Genomic DNA, 17,570 nt, shown 5'->3' on the forward strand with positions numbered 1-17,570 from the left:
CAAAAAGATGTCTCCTTCCCTCTGCTCTCGTTCACTTCCTTTCACAGATCTGGATATGTGAGAACAACACACCGGGAACTAGGGGGAGTGATGGAGGCTTACACCTACCCAGTCGTCTCAGGTTTGTGAACGGGAGAGTCAAGTGAACAAGGGCAGAGGGGAGGAGATGCTATTTTTTGGGATGAAATGCAGCCCAATCTTCTTCCAGACACTTTTTTAGTCCCAGAGCGACTCAGCTCCACACAGTGCCAGACATTCCAGTCTTACAGGCAGGCTGGCTTCTGAAGCACACTGGGAGAATTTCTCTCTCTCTCTAGCATTGTAAACCCACATTTCTTCACTCTGTAACAGCAGAATCAATGTTAGAAATATGCCAGGGTTCAGAGTACTGAAGCCTACGCCATTCTCTTCCGAGGCAGAGACGTGTAGGAACAGCCTCCCACTGTGCCACAATCAACACCGTTATTTGGTGCAGAGACAAAGCAATAGTTTTACAATCTTTGAATGTCACTCCAATGAAAGAATAGATGGACTTAATGACTTCCCAATGAAAGCATGGATAATTTTGTTTCTTGAAATACACACACAAAAAAAAGCCATGACTCAAATAATGACGAGGATCGTGTTTACATTTTCTTATCCTTTATTCTCATACATAAGAAAATAGCATTTCTGGTAGTCAATTTTTTTTTAACGTGTATTTCAGCAGAACTGAATTATTACAGTAGTTAGATAAAGTTACTGGGAGAGAGCGACCTAAGGTTGAAAGTAAGGCAGAAAGGGGAATATTTACAATAGGACTGAATCAGAGGGACCAGATCAGTCATGGACACACAGCTGGGTCAGACGTCTGTCTCGGTGGGTTGATGTGGTCGTGATCTAATCAAACGAGTCATGTCCAAAGAAAGAAATACACAAACAATCTTAAAAAACAACAAACTGTTTCTGTAATGGCAAGATACCATTTAATGATGATGATTGCCAGTGATACTGATGTGGTGGTCCTTTCTGAGTTTACCCATCCAAATTCAACACGCAAGAAAATGTGTTTAAAAAACAGTTTGGCTCATCATAAGTTCTGAATCACTGTGATGGATGGCAAATGTGAGTGATGGATTGCAAATTTGAGTACAATATAAGTGGGTTTAAAGCGCATGTACCCACTCTGGTTTCTCTCAAGGAATATGGGCCAAAACTGCTACCCTGAAAAGTCTGTTGTTTTCTCTATATGGTTTCCTAAGTGCAGTAGCCTGTTGAAAAAGCACCTTTTACACTCAAATCCAGAGATACAGCTTACATACTCGTAGCAGAGCCCTCCAGTCCTTGGCATAGCATTTAGAAAACAACTTTATTGTCAATGTCTTACAGCACACATCACACACAGTTGAGACTTGTGTGTATAAGGTAGTTGTTGTGAAATTGTTAGGTTAGATTACTCGTTGGTTATTACTGTATTATCGGAACTAGAAGCACAAGCATTTCGCTACACTCGCATTAACATCTGCTAACCATGTGTATGTGACAAATAACATTTGATTTGAGACTAGCACAGGATCAAGCTGCAGTGCAGGGCCCCTGGATGAAGAGCATGCTGTGGGGTTAAGGGCCCAACAGTACAAGAACAGTAGCCCTTCAGTTGCCAGATCAATTCACACCTATTTTTCCAGTGCCCGCCCCAGGATTTGAACCAGATACCTTTCAGCAACAGGTCCAATTCCTTAGCCGTTGGGCTACCTATAACTTTTCTCCATGCTTAACCCTCTCCTGCTGGACCTGCTAACATAAGTGCACTTGAGAACAGAGGGCTCATCTTGATGGGGTGTGATGGGATAACTCATTAATGGAAGAGTGGGTCTCAGAATTAACCCCCGTCTGGCTGATCTGATGACCCCCCAATAACATTCCACAGTTTCACCAAGCACAGACACCACTGGATAGCTTAATGTACTGACTAAGGGTTTCTCTGGATAGGAGCTTCTATATGTTCTGTACATGTAAATGTTATATTTCACAGATACAGATTGGACAACGATCAGCTGCCCTTTTCAGGTACAGTACTGTACACTATAAATGACTAGCTTTGCTTGCTGGCCTAACATACTAACCTTTACTACTGTAAATGACTAAGCACTTCTTCATATCGGATTGCTTTGCATTGAAAAGACAATGTATAAAACATACAGTATACACATAAGCAGCTTTCGCCGAGTCTCTTTTGTCAGTTTAACATTGATTTCAAAGACATAAAGAATGTAAAAGAGCTTATAGGTTTAAGAGCATGGACCAGGTGGGCCGCGGTGTCTGCTGGTTTTCACTCAGTTACTTGCCTTCAATCAGCATCTGACGCAAACCTGGGAAACCAGGTGGGTGTGAGTGGACTCTTAACTAACCAGTTATTACATAATGGACCAGTAAAGCACCATGGTGAAAACCAGCAGACACTAGTCTGCAGCCCTGACGTCTTTTAGGGAGTGGAAAGAGGCATGAGGTCAGGGAAGCGGTGATAACAGTACTGGATTGGCCGTTAGGGTCAAGGAGGGATGTGATTGGGCCAGAGGTGTGGCACTATGGGGAGCAGGAGGGGATATGTAAGAGATTTAGACTCAAACCTGTTCTCTGAGAGAATCTGGCAGCTCACATATCAACACAGTACTTTCAAATTTCAACTGGGCTAATAGCACAGATTATGGGCTAGAATGAGCTGGGCCAGTGCATTTACCTCTAAAACTGTCTTGAGGGTCTAACTCCTAAAGCAGATTCACAGAGCAATATAATATGTAGAATAGAATGTGTGACAGTATAGTCTTTTAAACACAATCTAATGACATATACAACATTATCTTCTGAGACTTAGACCTTGTGCAGCTGCCTGTCACGCTTGTCATCTGCTAAGGGTAACGAGGTGTGTGTGTGGCAGGGGGATGTGATTTAACCTAAAGGCCTGAAATCCGCTTTAAGCTGAACAATCACATCCCTGAGATGGCCGTTACCTGTTAGTTCACTGTCTAGCACCAGGACAAGCCCTCATCTGCTCTGCTGCAGGAGGGAGGAGAGGGTAAAGAGGGCAGAGGCCAGCAGGGTCTGAATCAGATTCAGAACCCTACTCTTAAGTTCTGGTCCAGGTCTGCTCCTGTAGCACCAGTGTCCTAATGAGGACTCAGACTCCCTAACGGGGCCTTCCCGCAGAAGGGCTGAGTGGATGAGTCTGATTAGTCTGTCAGCCTGTGGTCGGGTTGAGGTTGGACTGGGCTGGGACCAGGCTGCTCTGAATTCTAGAGGCAGGTATTAATAATTCTGCCGTCCAGAATTATGCTGCAACGGGGTTAAGGGTGGCATCAGGATCACGATTGGGCTGAGCTGGGTTTGCTGTGTTGAGATGCTGGCTGGGTCAGACGGTAGTTCTGACGATTCTGCCAGGCCGGGGGCTGCGGTGCACCTTGGTGTGTTTGGAGAGGTGGTCACTGCGGGCAAACTTCTTCTCACACAGAGAGCACTCGTAGGGCTTGACCCCGGAGTGGGAGCGCCGGTGACGAGACAGCTCATCAGAACGAGAGAACCTACAGAGATAGAGGTGCTTTAATCATTTCTCTGAATTGTAATTGTTTCTATGCTAAACACTTAGCTCAGTTGGTTCCAGCTAAGTGTGTCAGGAGGCCTGTTATTCCCACTGTTTGATTGCCCCCAAATTAGTGCTCAGACCCAGCTCTGAGGGAAATAGGAACACTAAATGGTGGGTAAAACAGTATTTACAATATACAGTGCTGTCAGAGAGTATTCATACCCCTTGACTTATTCCACATTTTGTTGTGTTACAGCCTGAATTCAAAATGGATTAAATATGTTTTATTCTCACCCATCTACACATAATACCCCATAATGACAAAGTAGAAATGTGTGCACATTTATTGAAAATGAAATACAGAAATCTAATTTGCATAAGTATTCATACCCTTGAGTCACTAATTTGTTGAAGCACCGTTGGCAGCGATTACAGCTATGAATCTTTCTGGGTAAGTCTCTACGAGCTTTCCACACCAGGATTGTGTAACATTTGCCCATTATTCTTTTCAAAATTCTTCAAGCTGTCAAATTGGTTGTTGATCATTGCTAGATAACTATTTTCAGTTCTTGCCTTAGATTTTCAAGTACATTTAAGTCAAAACTGTAACTCGGCCACTCAGGAACATTCACTGTCTTCTTGGTAAGCAACTCCAGTGTAGATTTGGCCTTGTGTTTTAGGTGATTGTCTTGCTTAAAGGTGAATTAGGTTCTCAGTGTCAGGTGGAAAGTAGAATGAAGCAGGTTTTCCTCTAGGATTTTGCCTGTGCTTACCTCCATTACGTACATTTTTTATCCTGAAAAACTACCCAGTCCTTGTTGATTAGAAGCATACCCATAACATGATGCAGCCACCACCATGCTTCAAAAATATGAAGAGTGGCACTCAGTGATGTGTTGTGTTAGATGTATCTCAAACATAACACTTTGTATTCAGGACAAAGTTAATTGATTTGCCCCTTTTTTCCCCGTATTACTTTAGTGCCTTGTTGCAAACAGGATGAATGTTTTGGAATATTTGTATTATGTACAGGCTGACTTAATTTCACTCTGTCATTTAGGTTAGTGTTGTGGAGTAACTACGTTGCTAATCCATCCTCAGTTTTCTATCACAGCCATTAAACTCAAACTGTTTTAGTCACCATTGGCCTCATGGTGAAATCCCTGAGCTGTTTTCTTCCACTCCAGCAACTGAATTAGGAAGGACGACTGTATCTTTGTAGTGACTGGATGTATTGATACACCATCCAAAGTGTAATTAATAACTTCACCATGCTCAAAGGGATATTGAATGCCAGTTTTTTAAAAACACTACCAATATGTACCCTTCTTTGCGAGGCATTGGTAAAACTCCCTGGTCTTTGTGACTGAATCTGTGTTTGAAATTCACTGCGCGACTGAGGGACCTTACAGATGTGTGGGGTACAGAGATGAGGTAGTCATTCAGAAATCATATTAAACACTATTATTGCACACAGAGTGAATCCATCCAACGTATTATGCAAATGTTAGGCTTATTTAGGCTTGCCATTACAAAGGGGTTGAATACTTATTGACTCAAGACATTTCAGCTTTTCATTTTTAATTAATTTGTAAAAAATTCTAAAAACATCATTCCACTTTGATATTATGGGGCATTATGTGTAGGCCAGAAAAAAAGGAATCTCAATTTTATCCATTTTAAATTCGTGCTGTAACACAATGTGGAAAAAAAGTAAAGGGTTGGGATACTTCTGAAGGCACTGTACAAACATTATAAGCATATCCTTTCACATCTTCTAACTACCTTAATAACCCTAAGCCCAATCCTTTCCTTACAGAGCTCACTGCAGTTACATATTGGGAAACTGTAACTGTTAGCCACAATGAGTGTGTTGTAATATCTAATATTTGCTGAGCTTCTATATTGTTACCATTTCATACCAGCTCTACTCCCTACCTCTGCAGAGACAGAACAATATTTTCTTTATGCTCAGCTTTACAAAATAATTACAGTGAAATACTGTATTTCAATATCCCAACAAAAAGAACAACCGTGATAGAGCATCCGTTTGTCACTGTCATCATCATACCCACTTCATTTTAAACCAGTCATTACAGGCTTTTCTTTCTTCTCCCTCCGTTTTAGTATCCTATCACATGTTAATGGCTAGCCTATATGGTAATAAACTACATTTAACAAACCCAAGGTTCCTGTGTTTTCTCTGCATGTTGACTAGCATTGTTATGATTTAACCCACCTCCAGACACAGTCAGGCCAGCTGCAGGTGTATGGCTTTTCTCCGGTGTGTCTGCGGAAGTGGGCCTTCAGATGGCTGCTCTTGGTGTACATCTTCTCACAGCCCGGGTGAGAACATTTGTGTACCCTTAGTGTCTCTTTAGGAGGGGGTCTGTTGACCCTAGGGGGGGTCACAGCTTTGACCACAACCCCTCCACTGTGACCCCCAATGACTGTTGCCCCAACAAGCCCCCCGGCAACCCTCACAGTGATCGGTAGAGGGGCAATCTTCACGTACTTCTGGTCTGGAGCATCCGTGCTGGCTATGTTGAGAAGGGTGGCTGAGGTGGAGGGCACCTGTGAGGCCAGCAGGGTAACGTTCTGCCCTCCGTGGAGTCCCAGAACCAGGTGGGCCAATCTCAGCCCACTGGATGCACCAGGAGGAGAGCCTGTCTGGGGGTGAGGCTGGGCCAGAGGAAAGGACTGGACATGGAAAACCAGGGGTGCTCCCAGGAGCACTGAGGGGGTGAGGGGGGATGGGCTTGGGGTGTGAGGGGTGTTGGGGGTTTGTGGGGTGGGGGGTGATGCGGCATTGCTGGTCCCTGGCTCACTGTGTCCCCCTGAGGAGGAGAGGGGTTGTTCCATGGAGCTGGAAGGGGAGGGAGCTGGCTCCTCTATGGGTTCACTAGAGAAGAGAACCCCCTCTCTCTCCATCTTCTCCCTGAGGAACTCCTCGATGTCCTCCATGGTGGGAGAGAAGGGTGAGGGCAGGCGGGGGCTGAAGTCAGGCAGACCCTCTGTGGGGGTCAGATAGAGTCGGAGCAGGCCCCCTTCCTCTTCGTCATCCTCCTCCTCTCCAGGGCTGAAGCTGAGTCGAGCCCCAATGTCCCCGGCCTCGGGGCTGTAACAGGAAGTAAAGCTACCCCCCTCGCTCCCCCCCTCACTGCCCTCTCCCTCTACAAGCCCCAGGGAGACCAGGCTAACACTGTCCCTAAAGAGGTCATTATCAGAGACCAGCGCTCTGCTGCTTAACGACACCATTGATACAGTCCAGATACAGTCCAGACACACAGGAGAACCACGCTTCTCACTACACCTGCATAGAAAACGTTGGGGATACCGCAGTTAAAAACGTAAATGCTGAATCATGAATAAGAATAATATTGAACACATTAGTGCTTTTTAATGTCGTTCATACCAATGTAGCAAAACTGTGGATAATTAAATGGATACATTGTGCATAATGATGTGCCCAGTGTAAACAGTAGCAGGGTTGCCATGTCGGCGGTTTTCCTTTGAAAACCATATCGTGGGTGAAAATGGCATTATTCTTTTATTTTTATTACATTTCACTGTGACCTACTACTACTGATTATCAGGGAGTGATGCAGGCTGTTGCTGAGTGAGTAAGTCAGTGGCCGTGTTCGAGGGGATCATAACCACAATATCATGGGTAAATTGTGACTGACCGATCTACAAATAATAATGAGTTGTTATTCATGATGCAAGGTTATCAGTCAGTCGGCAGTCACCTGCAGTCGTTTTGATGTTCTCGAACACTGCCAATGAGTGGTGGGGAGGGAGCACCGGAGGGGTGTGTGTGTGTGTGTGTGTTGAGCACAGTCATTGGTTTTGACAGAGCGCTGCAGAAGGCAGTCATGACACGCGATGTGAGAACAAACTAATAAACTAGCACTAGCTAGCTACTTACTTCTCCCTCATAATTCTTGTTTGCCTCGTTCGCTGTATCCTGACCACCCCCAGTCCTACCAATCATTAAAGAAAAACTGAGAAATAATCATCCAACAGTTTCAGCAAGAGGATCGAACTATGTGCTTTCTCTCTGGGTAAACTATGTAGCCAGGGCTCGAAATTAAGGGCCCCCGTCGTCCCGGGACGATAAATAAAAATGTCTGGGACGGTTTAAACAGACTCTAGGACAGTTCTAGGCTGATAGATTCTAAATCATACAACTACTGTACATCAACAAAAAAAAGTTAAGCAATGAGGCTAATGCAACAGATCAGAACATTTAGCTTAAAATGTTGAACTATTTCTTCACATTAGTGCAGCAATGTGCACACAGCAGTAACCTACACGCAAATGTTCCAAAATGCAATTAGCGGGAACGCACCTTTCTAAAAAGCGCACCACACATGTGAGCGGTTTCATGTGACAGAAATGAAAATATCCTTTAGAAATTTTGAAAGAGGGGAGATCTAAAGATGCAACAACTAGCATGGGTTGCTAATATGACTAAGTTTGAGTCTTTGCCTGCTGGACAATGAAAAAGTTGATTTGAAAATCAATAGAAAAATAGAAAATGTTGGTTTCAATGGCATAAGGAATTGTTAAAAAAATGATTCCCTCAACATATGGTCTGATTTTGGCTAAGGTACTTTGAAACAAGGTAAGACATGCTTCATGAATAAAATGTTAAATGTTATGGCTAAATACTTTCAAAATGCTGACAGCCTCCACTCAGATTTCAAAGTGGGTGATGTGTGCGGTGCGCAACAGGAACTGGCCTTTCTCTCTGCTGTTGTGGCCATTTTATCTGAACGAACAGTGCTTGGAGTATGTCAACAGAATCAAACCTTTAGATGTTAATGTTAATTATAAACTGTGTGATTCCAGCCGAATGCTGATTGGCTGACAGCCGTGGTATATCAGACCGTATACCACGGGTATGACAAAACATTTATTTTACTGCTCTAATTACATTGGTAACCAGTTTATAATAATAGCATTAAGGCACCTGGGGGGTTTGTGGTATATGGACAATATATCACGGCTAAGGGCTGTGTCCAGGCACTCCATGATGCGTCGTGCATAAGAACAGCGCTTGGCCGTGGTATATTGGCCATATTCCACACCCCCTCGTGCCTTATTGCTCAATTCTTTTTATTTAACTAGGCAAATTACAATACATTAACTAGGCAAATTATACTACATTATAATTGTCAAACATGACTGGCGTTTAGCATACATTTAAGTAATTAAAAGTATCTTTAAAATGTGGCTTTGGTATCGGTGTGGACAAGAGCCTGTAACCAATATGCATACTACCTAGTCTACATTTCCATGTAGCCTAATTATTTTTGCACATTTATGCTAAATAGATTGATATATTATTCAAATGTCTTTTTTAGAGGATTCTTTTGACAGCCCCATTTATCTATTTCGGTAGTAGTCTACTCTTTTTAGCCTTTTAAATCTATGAATGAGTAGACCCAATTTAATTTGGGACGATTCATCTTCAGTTTGGGACGGTTTAAAATTGCACTTTGGAACGACTTTGGGACAGTGATGAAAAAAGTATTGAGCCCTGTATGTAGCAAGCTAACATTGGTCAGAAAGTTGAAGTCAGAGGAGAGAGCGCAGCACAGAGCGTAACCGATTAACTCCATTACCATCAAATTATAATAGCAGTGATTGATTAATAGTACAATAAACTCTGTTGATGTACTGGACTGATGGATGGCTTCTCTCCGTTTCCCTTTCCATCTAGCTCCAGAGGGGTGGATGACTAGGACATCACACTGCAGCCACACATTAACTTACTTTAATTAATTAAAAGAAGTCAAAAAGCAAACTGTTTGGGCTTTTCGATTTATTGTTAAAATTAAATCATTTGGTGTGATAAACCAATAACAAAGGGATAAAGATAGAAGGTAAAGCAATTTTACCAGCTGTATTTAGATTGTCATTATGGAGACACCTATTGAATAAATGTGGTAACTCCTCACTTGCGGCGAAAAACATTTGTTGGCCTAGTTCAGGCCTTGTGGGTGGGTTTTGAGCAATCACTGGCTCAACATTTAAGCTAGACCTGGCAACCCTGAACATTGGCCACATGACGCGCATATATGTGTATCGGGCGCAAAACAACATGGAGCAGGACCGTAATAAGTGCGTATTACACCAAAGTGAAAACTGTAATAGACCTACAATCGATTAACTATCCTCGACATTCGCAAACAGTACTATTTACAACTGCTTTTAAATTCAGCGTATGGGCAGGCGAGGCACATGGCAAAAGGGACCTGACTACAACAGCCAGACAGGAATTCACAAGTTCGGGGTGTAGGGTCAACCGAAAACAGCAAATACCACTAGTGAGGGTGAACTTACCGTCGATAATCATTAACTATATTAAAACCTTTCGAAATGCACCGTCCTCGAAGTTTTTCACCGTCTTATTTTTGCAGAAAGGGATCCCGTCCTTGCCACAGTTCCATGTTGGCATTCTTTCTGTGGCCATCACATGACTGCATTGCTGTACGCTAGGAGGCACGGATCCAATTCCGCCGTTCTGATTTGCTAAGCGTACGGAGGCTCGCCCTAAAACAAGGGATTCTATTGGTTTCCGATCGATGGGCGCGGTTTGCCATTATTTTGGGAACTGTCACTGATGTAGGTACCTGTCCAAGTAGCCTACTTGAAAGAGTGCCGCATTCAAGTGCTAATCGGAACTAGGAAACTGACATTTCCGACTTGCTAACTGGTCTGCTTGTCGTTATACACGTATCGCCTTCAAACAGTTAAGTTAAACATTTCCAAGTTTACTAGTTCCGAATAGTACGCGAACGTGGCAAGTGTATCCAGTGTTTTCAAAATGATGTCATATACAACGTGGCTCATTCAGAAACTGTCAGTCATGAACTGAACAAGTTGGTAGAGCTTTGAACTGCAGGTATGGTACAATGGACCTTTTGTTCAACTGTAGCCTATGCATTGCTTAATTCGTATTAACAATGACAGCCTTCTTCATGCTTAACCAAATGTTGGTGTCACTCAGCCCCGTGGAGAGCACATGTATGAACATGAAACTAGAGACCTCCATTCTGATGTTTGGGAGAGTGCAGCAATACAACTTTTGTATTGAATAAGAAGGACTGTTAAGGTCATATCATTTAGATTACATATGAAAAATGCTTTGTTTAAAATATTTTATTAATAAAACAAGGAGAAAGAATGCTTGCATATAACCTATTAAAGTGTGTAACAACTTAATCTTCTATTACCCTGTGTAATAACTTAACCTTCAATTATTATTTTTAAAACACTGGATACATGCAGTGAAATGTGTTGTTTTACATGGTCAGCCATAGTAGTACGGCACACCTGGAGCAAATGAGCCATTACCCTGTGTAATAACTAATCCTTTCCCGTGATACAATTACAAACAGTTTAAACCGTGAAACAAACCAATATATTATGTAAAAAATATTTAACACATTTTTTGCATTAGGCGAAAGCATGTCCAAGGACACATGGAATAACATTTCCCACCTGATGACAAGCTATGACATTCAAGTACATGGTTTAAAAATAAGGCATTTAGTTAGCAGCCTACAACAGAAACTGATTTACCTGCACTGAGTTCCCTGGGGAATAAAATGCCACATTCCCAATACATACCACTTCACTCTTCAAGTAATTATGATATCATAGCATATCGAAAACAGAAGATTTACATGTTGGGTTAAGGGATAGGTGACAAAGACTATTGATGTATTATCCAAAACACAATTGGCACTGTTCATATGACTACCTAGTTCTTTAATGTCAACATAAGCAACTATAAGGTTCATAAGTTCATTAGAATTCCAGATAAAGAAATGCCATAGCGGAATGAGACAACAGTAGAAAAATATATCTACAAAACTATATGAAATGTGCCCAGAAGTAACCGCACACAATGTGATTCTGTGGCTGGAAGAAAATAAAAAAAAGTATGTGCAGAAAGAATGATCTGTCTCTTAGATTGTGTTAATCTCTACCTGTGTCAACACAGCACCCATCTGTCTCAGAGGTGCTGATGTCAGAACTGCAATCCCCAACCCTTTGAGTCATACGGCATATTTCTCATGCTACAGGATTCTAGGACAGACTGCCAAAATTTTGTAAAAATCTACAATAGAACACAGATACAAACTAGAATCCACAATGGATTAATCCTTTAGCCCCCTCAGCGTTGGAGTATCGCCCTTTGACCCTGTGAGCCTGTGGAGGTCGCTGCGTGTGAAGACGACACCGGTGGAGCAGAGCAGGGACAGGAGGCTGAGGAAGCAAGCGGAGGCCATATAGGCACTGACGCTGTGGGATTGCTGCACTATGGAGCCCAGACACAGAGCAGGCAGCACCTGCAGGGGAGAGAACAGAACATTAGCCATAATTGTTGAGACAAATATTGTCCCAACCAACACAAAGACACACATACAAGCACGCACAGGTCAACCGGTCTAACTTGTAGAGAGACTAGCAGCTGTCCTTACCTGGGAGAGCAGGTAGGCACTGTCCAGGATAGCCATGTCCAGACACATCCCTCTCTGAGGCAGGGGTACGGCCTCTCCCTCTCTCTCCAGGGGCAGAGACACATTGGGGGAAGCATTGTCGGGGGGAAGGAGCGGCTTTGAGTGGGTATGGTCGTCACTTTCCCCTTGGTGAGAAGGTCTGGCGCTGGAGAAAAAGACCTGAGAGAGATAGGGTTTATCTACTGTGATAACGTCTACGTCGCGTTCTGACAGAAGTTTCGGTCGGCGCCGGCCATTCATCTGGCTCCTGTGTGGGGGTTCTGCAGGTCTTGTCCCAGGCCTCTCACCTAGCTGCCCTGCTCTACCCACAGCACCCCTGCTGGCTGGAGTGGTAGTGTGTGTGTGTGTGTGTGTGTGTGTGTGTGTGTGTGTGTGTGTGTGTGTGTCTTACCCGTTTGTCAGAGTGATACAGACACAGCAGGGTGTAGGGCAGGACCTGCAGCACACAGAAGGTATATCCAGTAGCTGCAGCCATGACAGTGACCATCACTACACTCTTTGAGAAGCTCATCACAGCTGTAGCTAACGCTAGCAGGATCACACTGCTAACGTAAACAGCCCGGGTGCCTAGCAACACCATCCAGCGCTCTATCAGGATGGAGCAGACCACTGAGATCAGGCACTGCAGAAACAGACCCACACTCGCCATGCGTACACCTGGTAGATACGAGGGGAGAGTAGATCTATTGCTGCATTGAAATGGGTGAATTGAAAATCTTTTATAAAAATGTCACAGAGTAAGGAGGAGTGGAAAAGAAGTCAAATTCCCAGCAACTTTTTGCAGTAAATCGAAAGGATCAAGTAAATGTCTGCCCATCCTACCTTCGTCGTATCGTAGTCTCTCCTGTGTTCCAGGTGTAGCGTTGGGTACTCCACGGTACAGTCCCACTCCCATAAAGTCTGTATAGAACAGCATGAAGCTCATCAGAGCCATCCAGCTGAACAGCTCAGCTACAAACAGCCGCCGTATCACTGCCGGGAAGCTCATACACACACCATACACACGTGGCAGTGCCGACACGCACAGCGACACACACCACCCCACAGCCATCCGTACACACTGGGCCCACGACAGCAAGGGGTGTCCACAGTATCGGCTCCTCCAATGGGAAGGGCTCAGGGTGGAACTCACGCTAACGCCCTTCCTGGTTCTCTCTCCTCCAGTCCATCTGTCCTCTGAGATGAAGACTGTGCTGACGAGGCAGGTGAGGAAGATGAGGGTGATCAACACGTAGATAAAGGCCTCCTGGCCACCTAGGTAGGCTGCTGTGGGGGCATGGCTCCAGTCCAGGGCTGGGAGCAGGTACCTAGGATGAGACAGAGGGATCACAGAGGTGTATATTCTGGTTCTCTTTTATGACTTGATCTCTGTCCTATCCACTTCATCTCAGCGAGAGATGTAACCTGCCCCAGGCAGCTCCTGAGGCTGATATTGAGAGAGAGAGGTCCCTTACCCAAGGCATCCTCCCAGGCTGATCATCAGTGAGTAGACAGAAAAGGCTCTTCTGCTCTCCTCCTCTCCAGGGAACTGGTCTGAGATCAGCGCTTCCAGCGGTGTGAAACAGGCCTGTCGAGAACAGTCATTTAGGTGCTATAAACTCCATAAACACACAGCAAGGAGCACTTGAATAAAGAACTCAAATATCTACATCAATGTTATTGATTTAACAATATTGAGATTCTGCTCCACCTGTCCTGAGAACTCCAGCAGACAGGCTGCCCCCACCAGCAGTACCCCCTCCAGCCATCGGGGGCTCTGTGGGTAGAGCAGGGCAGCTAGGTGAGAAGCCTGGGGCAAGACCTGCAGGCCCAGCAGAACCCCCACACATAGGAGCCAGATGAATGGCCGGCGCCGACCAAAACGACCACGCCACGAGTCACTATACGAACCGATCACAGGTACGAAGATCAAACCCAGAACCGGCCCGACTCCTGAGAGAGAGGTAGAGAGGGAAGATCTACTTCCAAGCTCAAGAACAAATCACTTATTTCAGCCATGGTCATAGTGTTTACACCCAGGTCACTCATCCAGAACTACAGTCATAGTGTTGACTCACCCAGCACCATGGTCATGTAGCGTTCCTCTATGCCGGCCTGCAGCAGTAGAGGGGGGATGTAGAAGGTCCCTGCAGCCATACACACCTCCAGACCACAGGTCAAAGCATTCACCAGCAATAGCTGACACACACGGCCCTGCATGACTCAAAGATGCTTCCTCTGCCTATACCGCTATACTTATAACGTCCACTCTATATCTCGAGCTCTGGTCTCTCCCAAACAGTTTGAGACACCTGTGATACAGGAGTTTATAGTGACTGTGGACAGGACAGAATGCTCTTCTCTATGCATGTGTTCTAAGGGTTACTCTTCCAGAGGGAAGTCCTTGGGGTATCTGCACATGTAAACGGGTGGGTGGTGCAGAGGAAAAGGTGGCAGGGTTCTGGCTGGTGTTTGTGTCCCATGCTTCTGTGAGGAGGTTCCAGTGTCTCTTTACTCAAGATACTGGAAAACAGACAATATAGCTGACCGGACGGCTTCCGTGTATACAGTTGTCTGAGCTCACATTACCTCTGTCTGCCAGAAGTACAAAAGGTAGAGTTGTCTTTCTTGCTCCATCTATTTCACGCAGGTAGAGCAGCAGGGTCAAAGGAGGTAAAAGAGTCCAGTCCTGTGGTCATGCCTGTTGAGGCCTAATCAAGTCTGCCAATCGCCAGAGAAATCCACACACGGAAACATGGGCCCTGAGAGAAGTGAGGGAGAACAGGCCGACATGAATAGAGGCACACTGTGATAAAGGATACTATATAATATCTTGAGTCATTACAGGACACAAGCTTCCTAATTCTTCCATAGTAATTTGAGAGCTAGGTTCTATCTGGATTTGTCAAAATTGAGTTGACATAACATTGAACAGAACAAAGCTCTACCTATATAGTACTGTAAATATCCCAATTCATGTCATTAGGATCAAAAGAACACACTAGGTAAAAATTGCTGACACCATTCAAACCAATGAGGGGTCAGAACTTAAGCCAATTATCTCTATCATATTTTTGCAGATACAGTAGAACCTTAGTCTTAAGCTTTCAATATAGAATTGCCCTAATATTGAGTCTGGACTCGGGACTCATTGGTGGGCTTTAGAGATGGGTCACGACGCTTAAATAGCGACTCCCTATAAAAAGCAATGAATCCATTTTAAAAAGGTCTATATGGCATCGATATGAGTCAAACAGTTTAGTGTGAATATGATCATTTTGGTCATAAAGTCAGTCTCATCTAAAACTCTGTTCTTCATAACGGGTAAATGAAGGTTAGATTTTGATTTGACAATGTCCATTTGCCCACTAACATGGGCTGAAGAGCTGCAGTGATTGCTCTCTATCCAACAGCATAGACAGTGTGACAGACCTGCCCAGCAGTTCTGAATTTGTTTATATAAGACACCTTCACATTTTTTTTAAACTTGAGAAATACCTCACTAAACACCTGTTGGATGTTTTAGTTATGGAATTTTACATCTTCAGCAAAAAACGAAAAAAATCTATTACAGATTGAGTTATCTGATTCATTCTGGGGATTGAGGAAGTGAAATGGGCTTCTGCATCTACAGTGTCTCATGGGGGACAAACATCATTAACCAAATGCAGAATCAGTCAGGAAACACCTCAAAGACTGAAATCAAATTGGCTATAGACAGGTGAACTTTAAAGCTTAACAGGGGAAGGGGGGGGCAAGGTTCTATTGTTAGCTGCCTCATCCTGTAACTTGCAGGGAAAACAGGATGGAACTCAGTTGATTAAGATTCTAAGATGTGATGAACTCCAATAAGACTCTTCTGGTAAGCTGGAATGTACCTGCCCAGGAGGGAAATCAACTGAGTCACTGTGTACATACACCCTGTCGTGGTGTATGTAGTGGTTGATTCTCTGGAAGGGAAAAATACCAGCCAACCCGCCAAGTTGAGTTCAGCCCAGCCTGACTTGATGTGTCCTATGCTTTCAGTCGCGCACACAGCCAAACCCTGACACAATACTTTAATACCTAGTATCAAAACATGTGTACAGTGCCTAGATAAGGAGTCTGACTTGCATCAGGAAGAAACTGACTGCTAAAGACTTGGCTTCACAGTTGAGGCAACTTGACAAACAAGGAGGAATTTGCACATGACTAGTTTGTACTTTTTTAATGTTAGTGACAGTTTGATTGAGGACAAGTCAGGAACAGTAGCTCTCAGAAAGCAGCTCTGAGCTTGAAATGAGGATTTCACAGTGAGCTCTGTTGATCATTTCACTATTATATACACAATACACCAATTATTTATTACAAAGCATCTTGACATTTCTAATTCTGTCACCTCAATGAATAAGAACATTTTAAAGCCTACACTTCTTGAAATATGTTGAACATTAACGTTATACTGCAGTGGGCTAAATCAGGGACAGTGTTTCGTCATAGTATTGCACAAATCTGCTTTAAATCAAAAGTACACACATATGGTTATGGAATTAGAACAAGTAAGACACCTGTACCATGTCAAACAGAGTTGAAATGTATTACATTTTGAGTTTGCATCCCAATATTACACTTTTTATACATCACAGAAGACTGAAATGTAACAAAACCATTTGACAGAGAAACACCAGAGTTTTGGCATAAAAGAAAATAAGTTTAATTATGAAAAATATTAATAACATTCCACTCATGAGGCCACTAGAGGGCGATTTTGTCATTTGACTGCAGGAAAGTATATACTACATAGGGCCTAATATACTGCTACATCACTTTGAATAATTACACTCTTCCTTGCATCAAAGAAAGGTTGTAATGTCAATAAAATTCAAAACTCACAGTCCAACCATAAAATAATCCTCTGTGTCTCTCGTAGAGCTGTGTGTGTCTACTTCTCATGTCCGTCATATCTCAGGAGGAAGTCAGTCTTGTGTGTGTGTGTGTGTGTGTGTGTGTGTGTCATTTCCCATCAGCCAGGCAATGCTAGGCGTACCTAGGAATAAACCATATTCCTAGGTGACACACCTGTTGTGATGTGTGTTGCACCTGTCGTGAGGTAACACCTATTGTCAGCTGAGATGGGAGCTGTCGGGAGTGCCAGGCTCAGGTTGGGAACTGGAATATCAGCATTCCCATCACGTCCTGGAGAAAGGAGTCGCATCAGCGGGGCAACCACCACAACAGTGTCCCTGCTAGCCAATAGCAGCAGAAGGGTGTGGCCTAAGAACAATGGTCACAACTGATTATAGAAAACCATCTCCTCAGGACACACTCCTGACAAACCCCTTAGAACAATGGTTTCTAACCCTAGTTCTGGAGATCTTTAGGGTGTGGCGACTTCTGTTCCAGCCCAATATAATTGACTCAACAAATCAAGGTTGTAATGATTGGTTGACTAGTGCTGTAACAAAAGCCTACACATCGTGTAGCTCTCCAGGACCCGAGTTGGTGACCACTGCTGA

The 17,570-nt window shown here is 43.8% G+C and overlaps 2 protein-coding genes across 2 annotated transcripts; both read right to left on the bottom strand.

Annotated features, from left to right (window-relative positions):
• Positions 1-671: 671 nt before the first annotated feature.
• On the bottom strand, positions 672-10,061 carry LOC120060840 (Krueppel-like factor 15). The gene is made up of 3 exons (XM_039010261.1): positions 9,911-10,061; positions 5,799-6,872; positions 672-3,557 (listed from the first exon to the last, which is right to left on the bottom strand). The coding sequence occupies exons 2-3, from the start codon at positions 6,815-6,817 to the stop codon at positions 3,389-3,391; spliced, it is 1,188 nt and encodes a 395-aa protein (XP_038866189.1). The 5' UTR covers positions 6,818-6,872; positions 9,911-10,061; the 3' UTR covers positions 672-3,388.
• Positions 10,062-11,733: 1,672 nt separating this feature from the next.
• Positions 11,734-14,295, bottom strand: slc45a3 (solute carrier family 45 member 3). The gene is made up of 7 exons (XM_038964582.1): positions 14,154-14,295; positions 13,787-14,028; positions 13,551-13,663; positions 12,919-13,403; positions 12,488-12,753; positions 12,058-12,255; positions 11,734-11,925 (listed from the first exon to the last, which is right to left on the bottom strand). The coding sequence occupies exons 1-7, from the start codon at positions 14,293-14,295 to the stop codon at positions 11,734-11,736; spliced, it is 1,638 nt and encodes a 545-aa protein (XP_038820510.1).
• Between the last annotated feature and the right edge of the window lie 3,275 nt (positions 14,296-17,570).

This window comes from Salvelinus namaycush, chromosome 2 (genome assembly GCF_016432855.1).
Source record: "Salvelinus namaycush isolate Seneca chromosome 2, SaNama_1.0, whole genome shotgun sequence".
Lineage (NCBI taxonomy): Eukaryota > Metazoa > Chordata > Actinopteri > Salmoniformes > Salmonidae > Salvelinus > Salvelinus namaycush.

Bases quoted from the DNA above. Each gene is read 5' to 3' on its own strand.
- slc45a3 (XM_038964582.1), bottom strand. From the start codon at position 14,295: ATGCAGGGCCGTGTGTGTCAGCTATTGCTGGTGAATGCTTTGACCTGT. The intron at 14,029-14,153 runs GTGAGTCAACAC...CCTCTCTCTCAG, and splicing joins CTACATGACCATGGTGCTGG to GAGTCGGGCCGGTTCTGGGT. The intron at 12,256-12,487 runs GTAAGACACACA...TATCTCTCTCAG, and splicing joins TGTATCACTCTGACAAACGG to GTCTTTTTCTCCAGCGCCAG.
- LOC120060840 (XM_039010261.1), bottom strand. From the start codon at position 6,817: ATGGTGTCGTTAAGCAGCAGAGCGCTGGTCTCTGATAATGACCTCTTT. The intron at 3,558-5,798 runs GTGGGTTAAATC...CTATCTCTGTAG, and splicing joins TGGCCTGACTGTGTCTGGAG to GTTCTCTCGTTCTGATGAGC.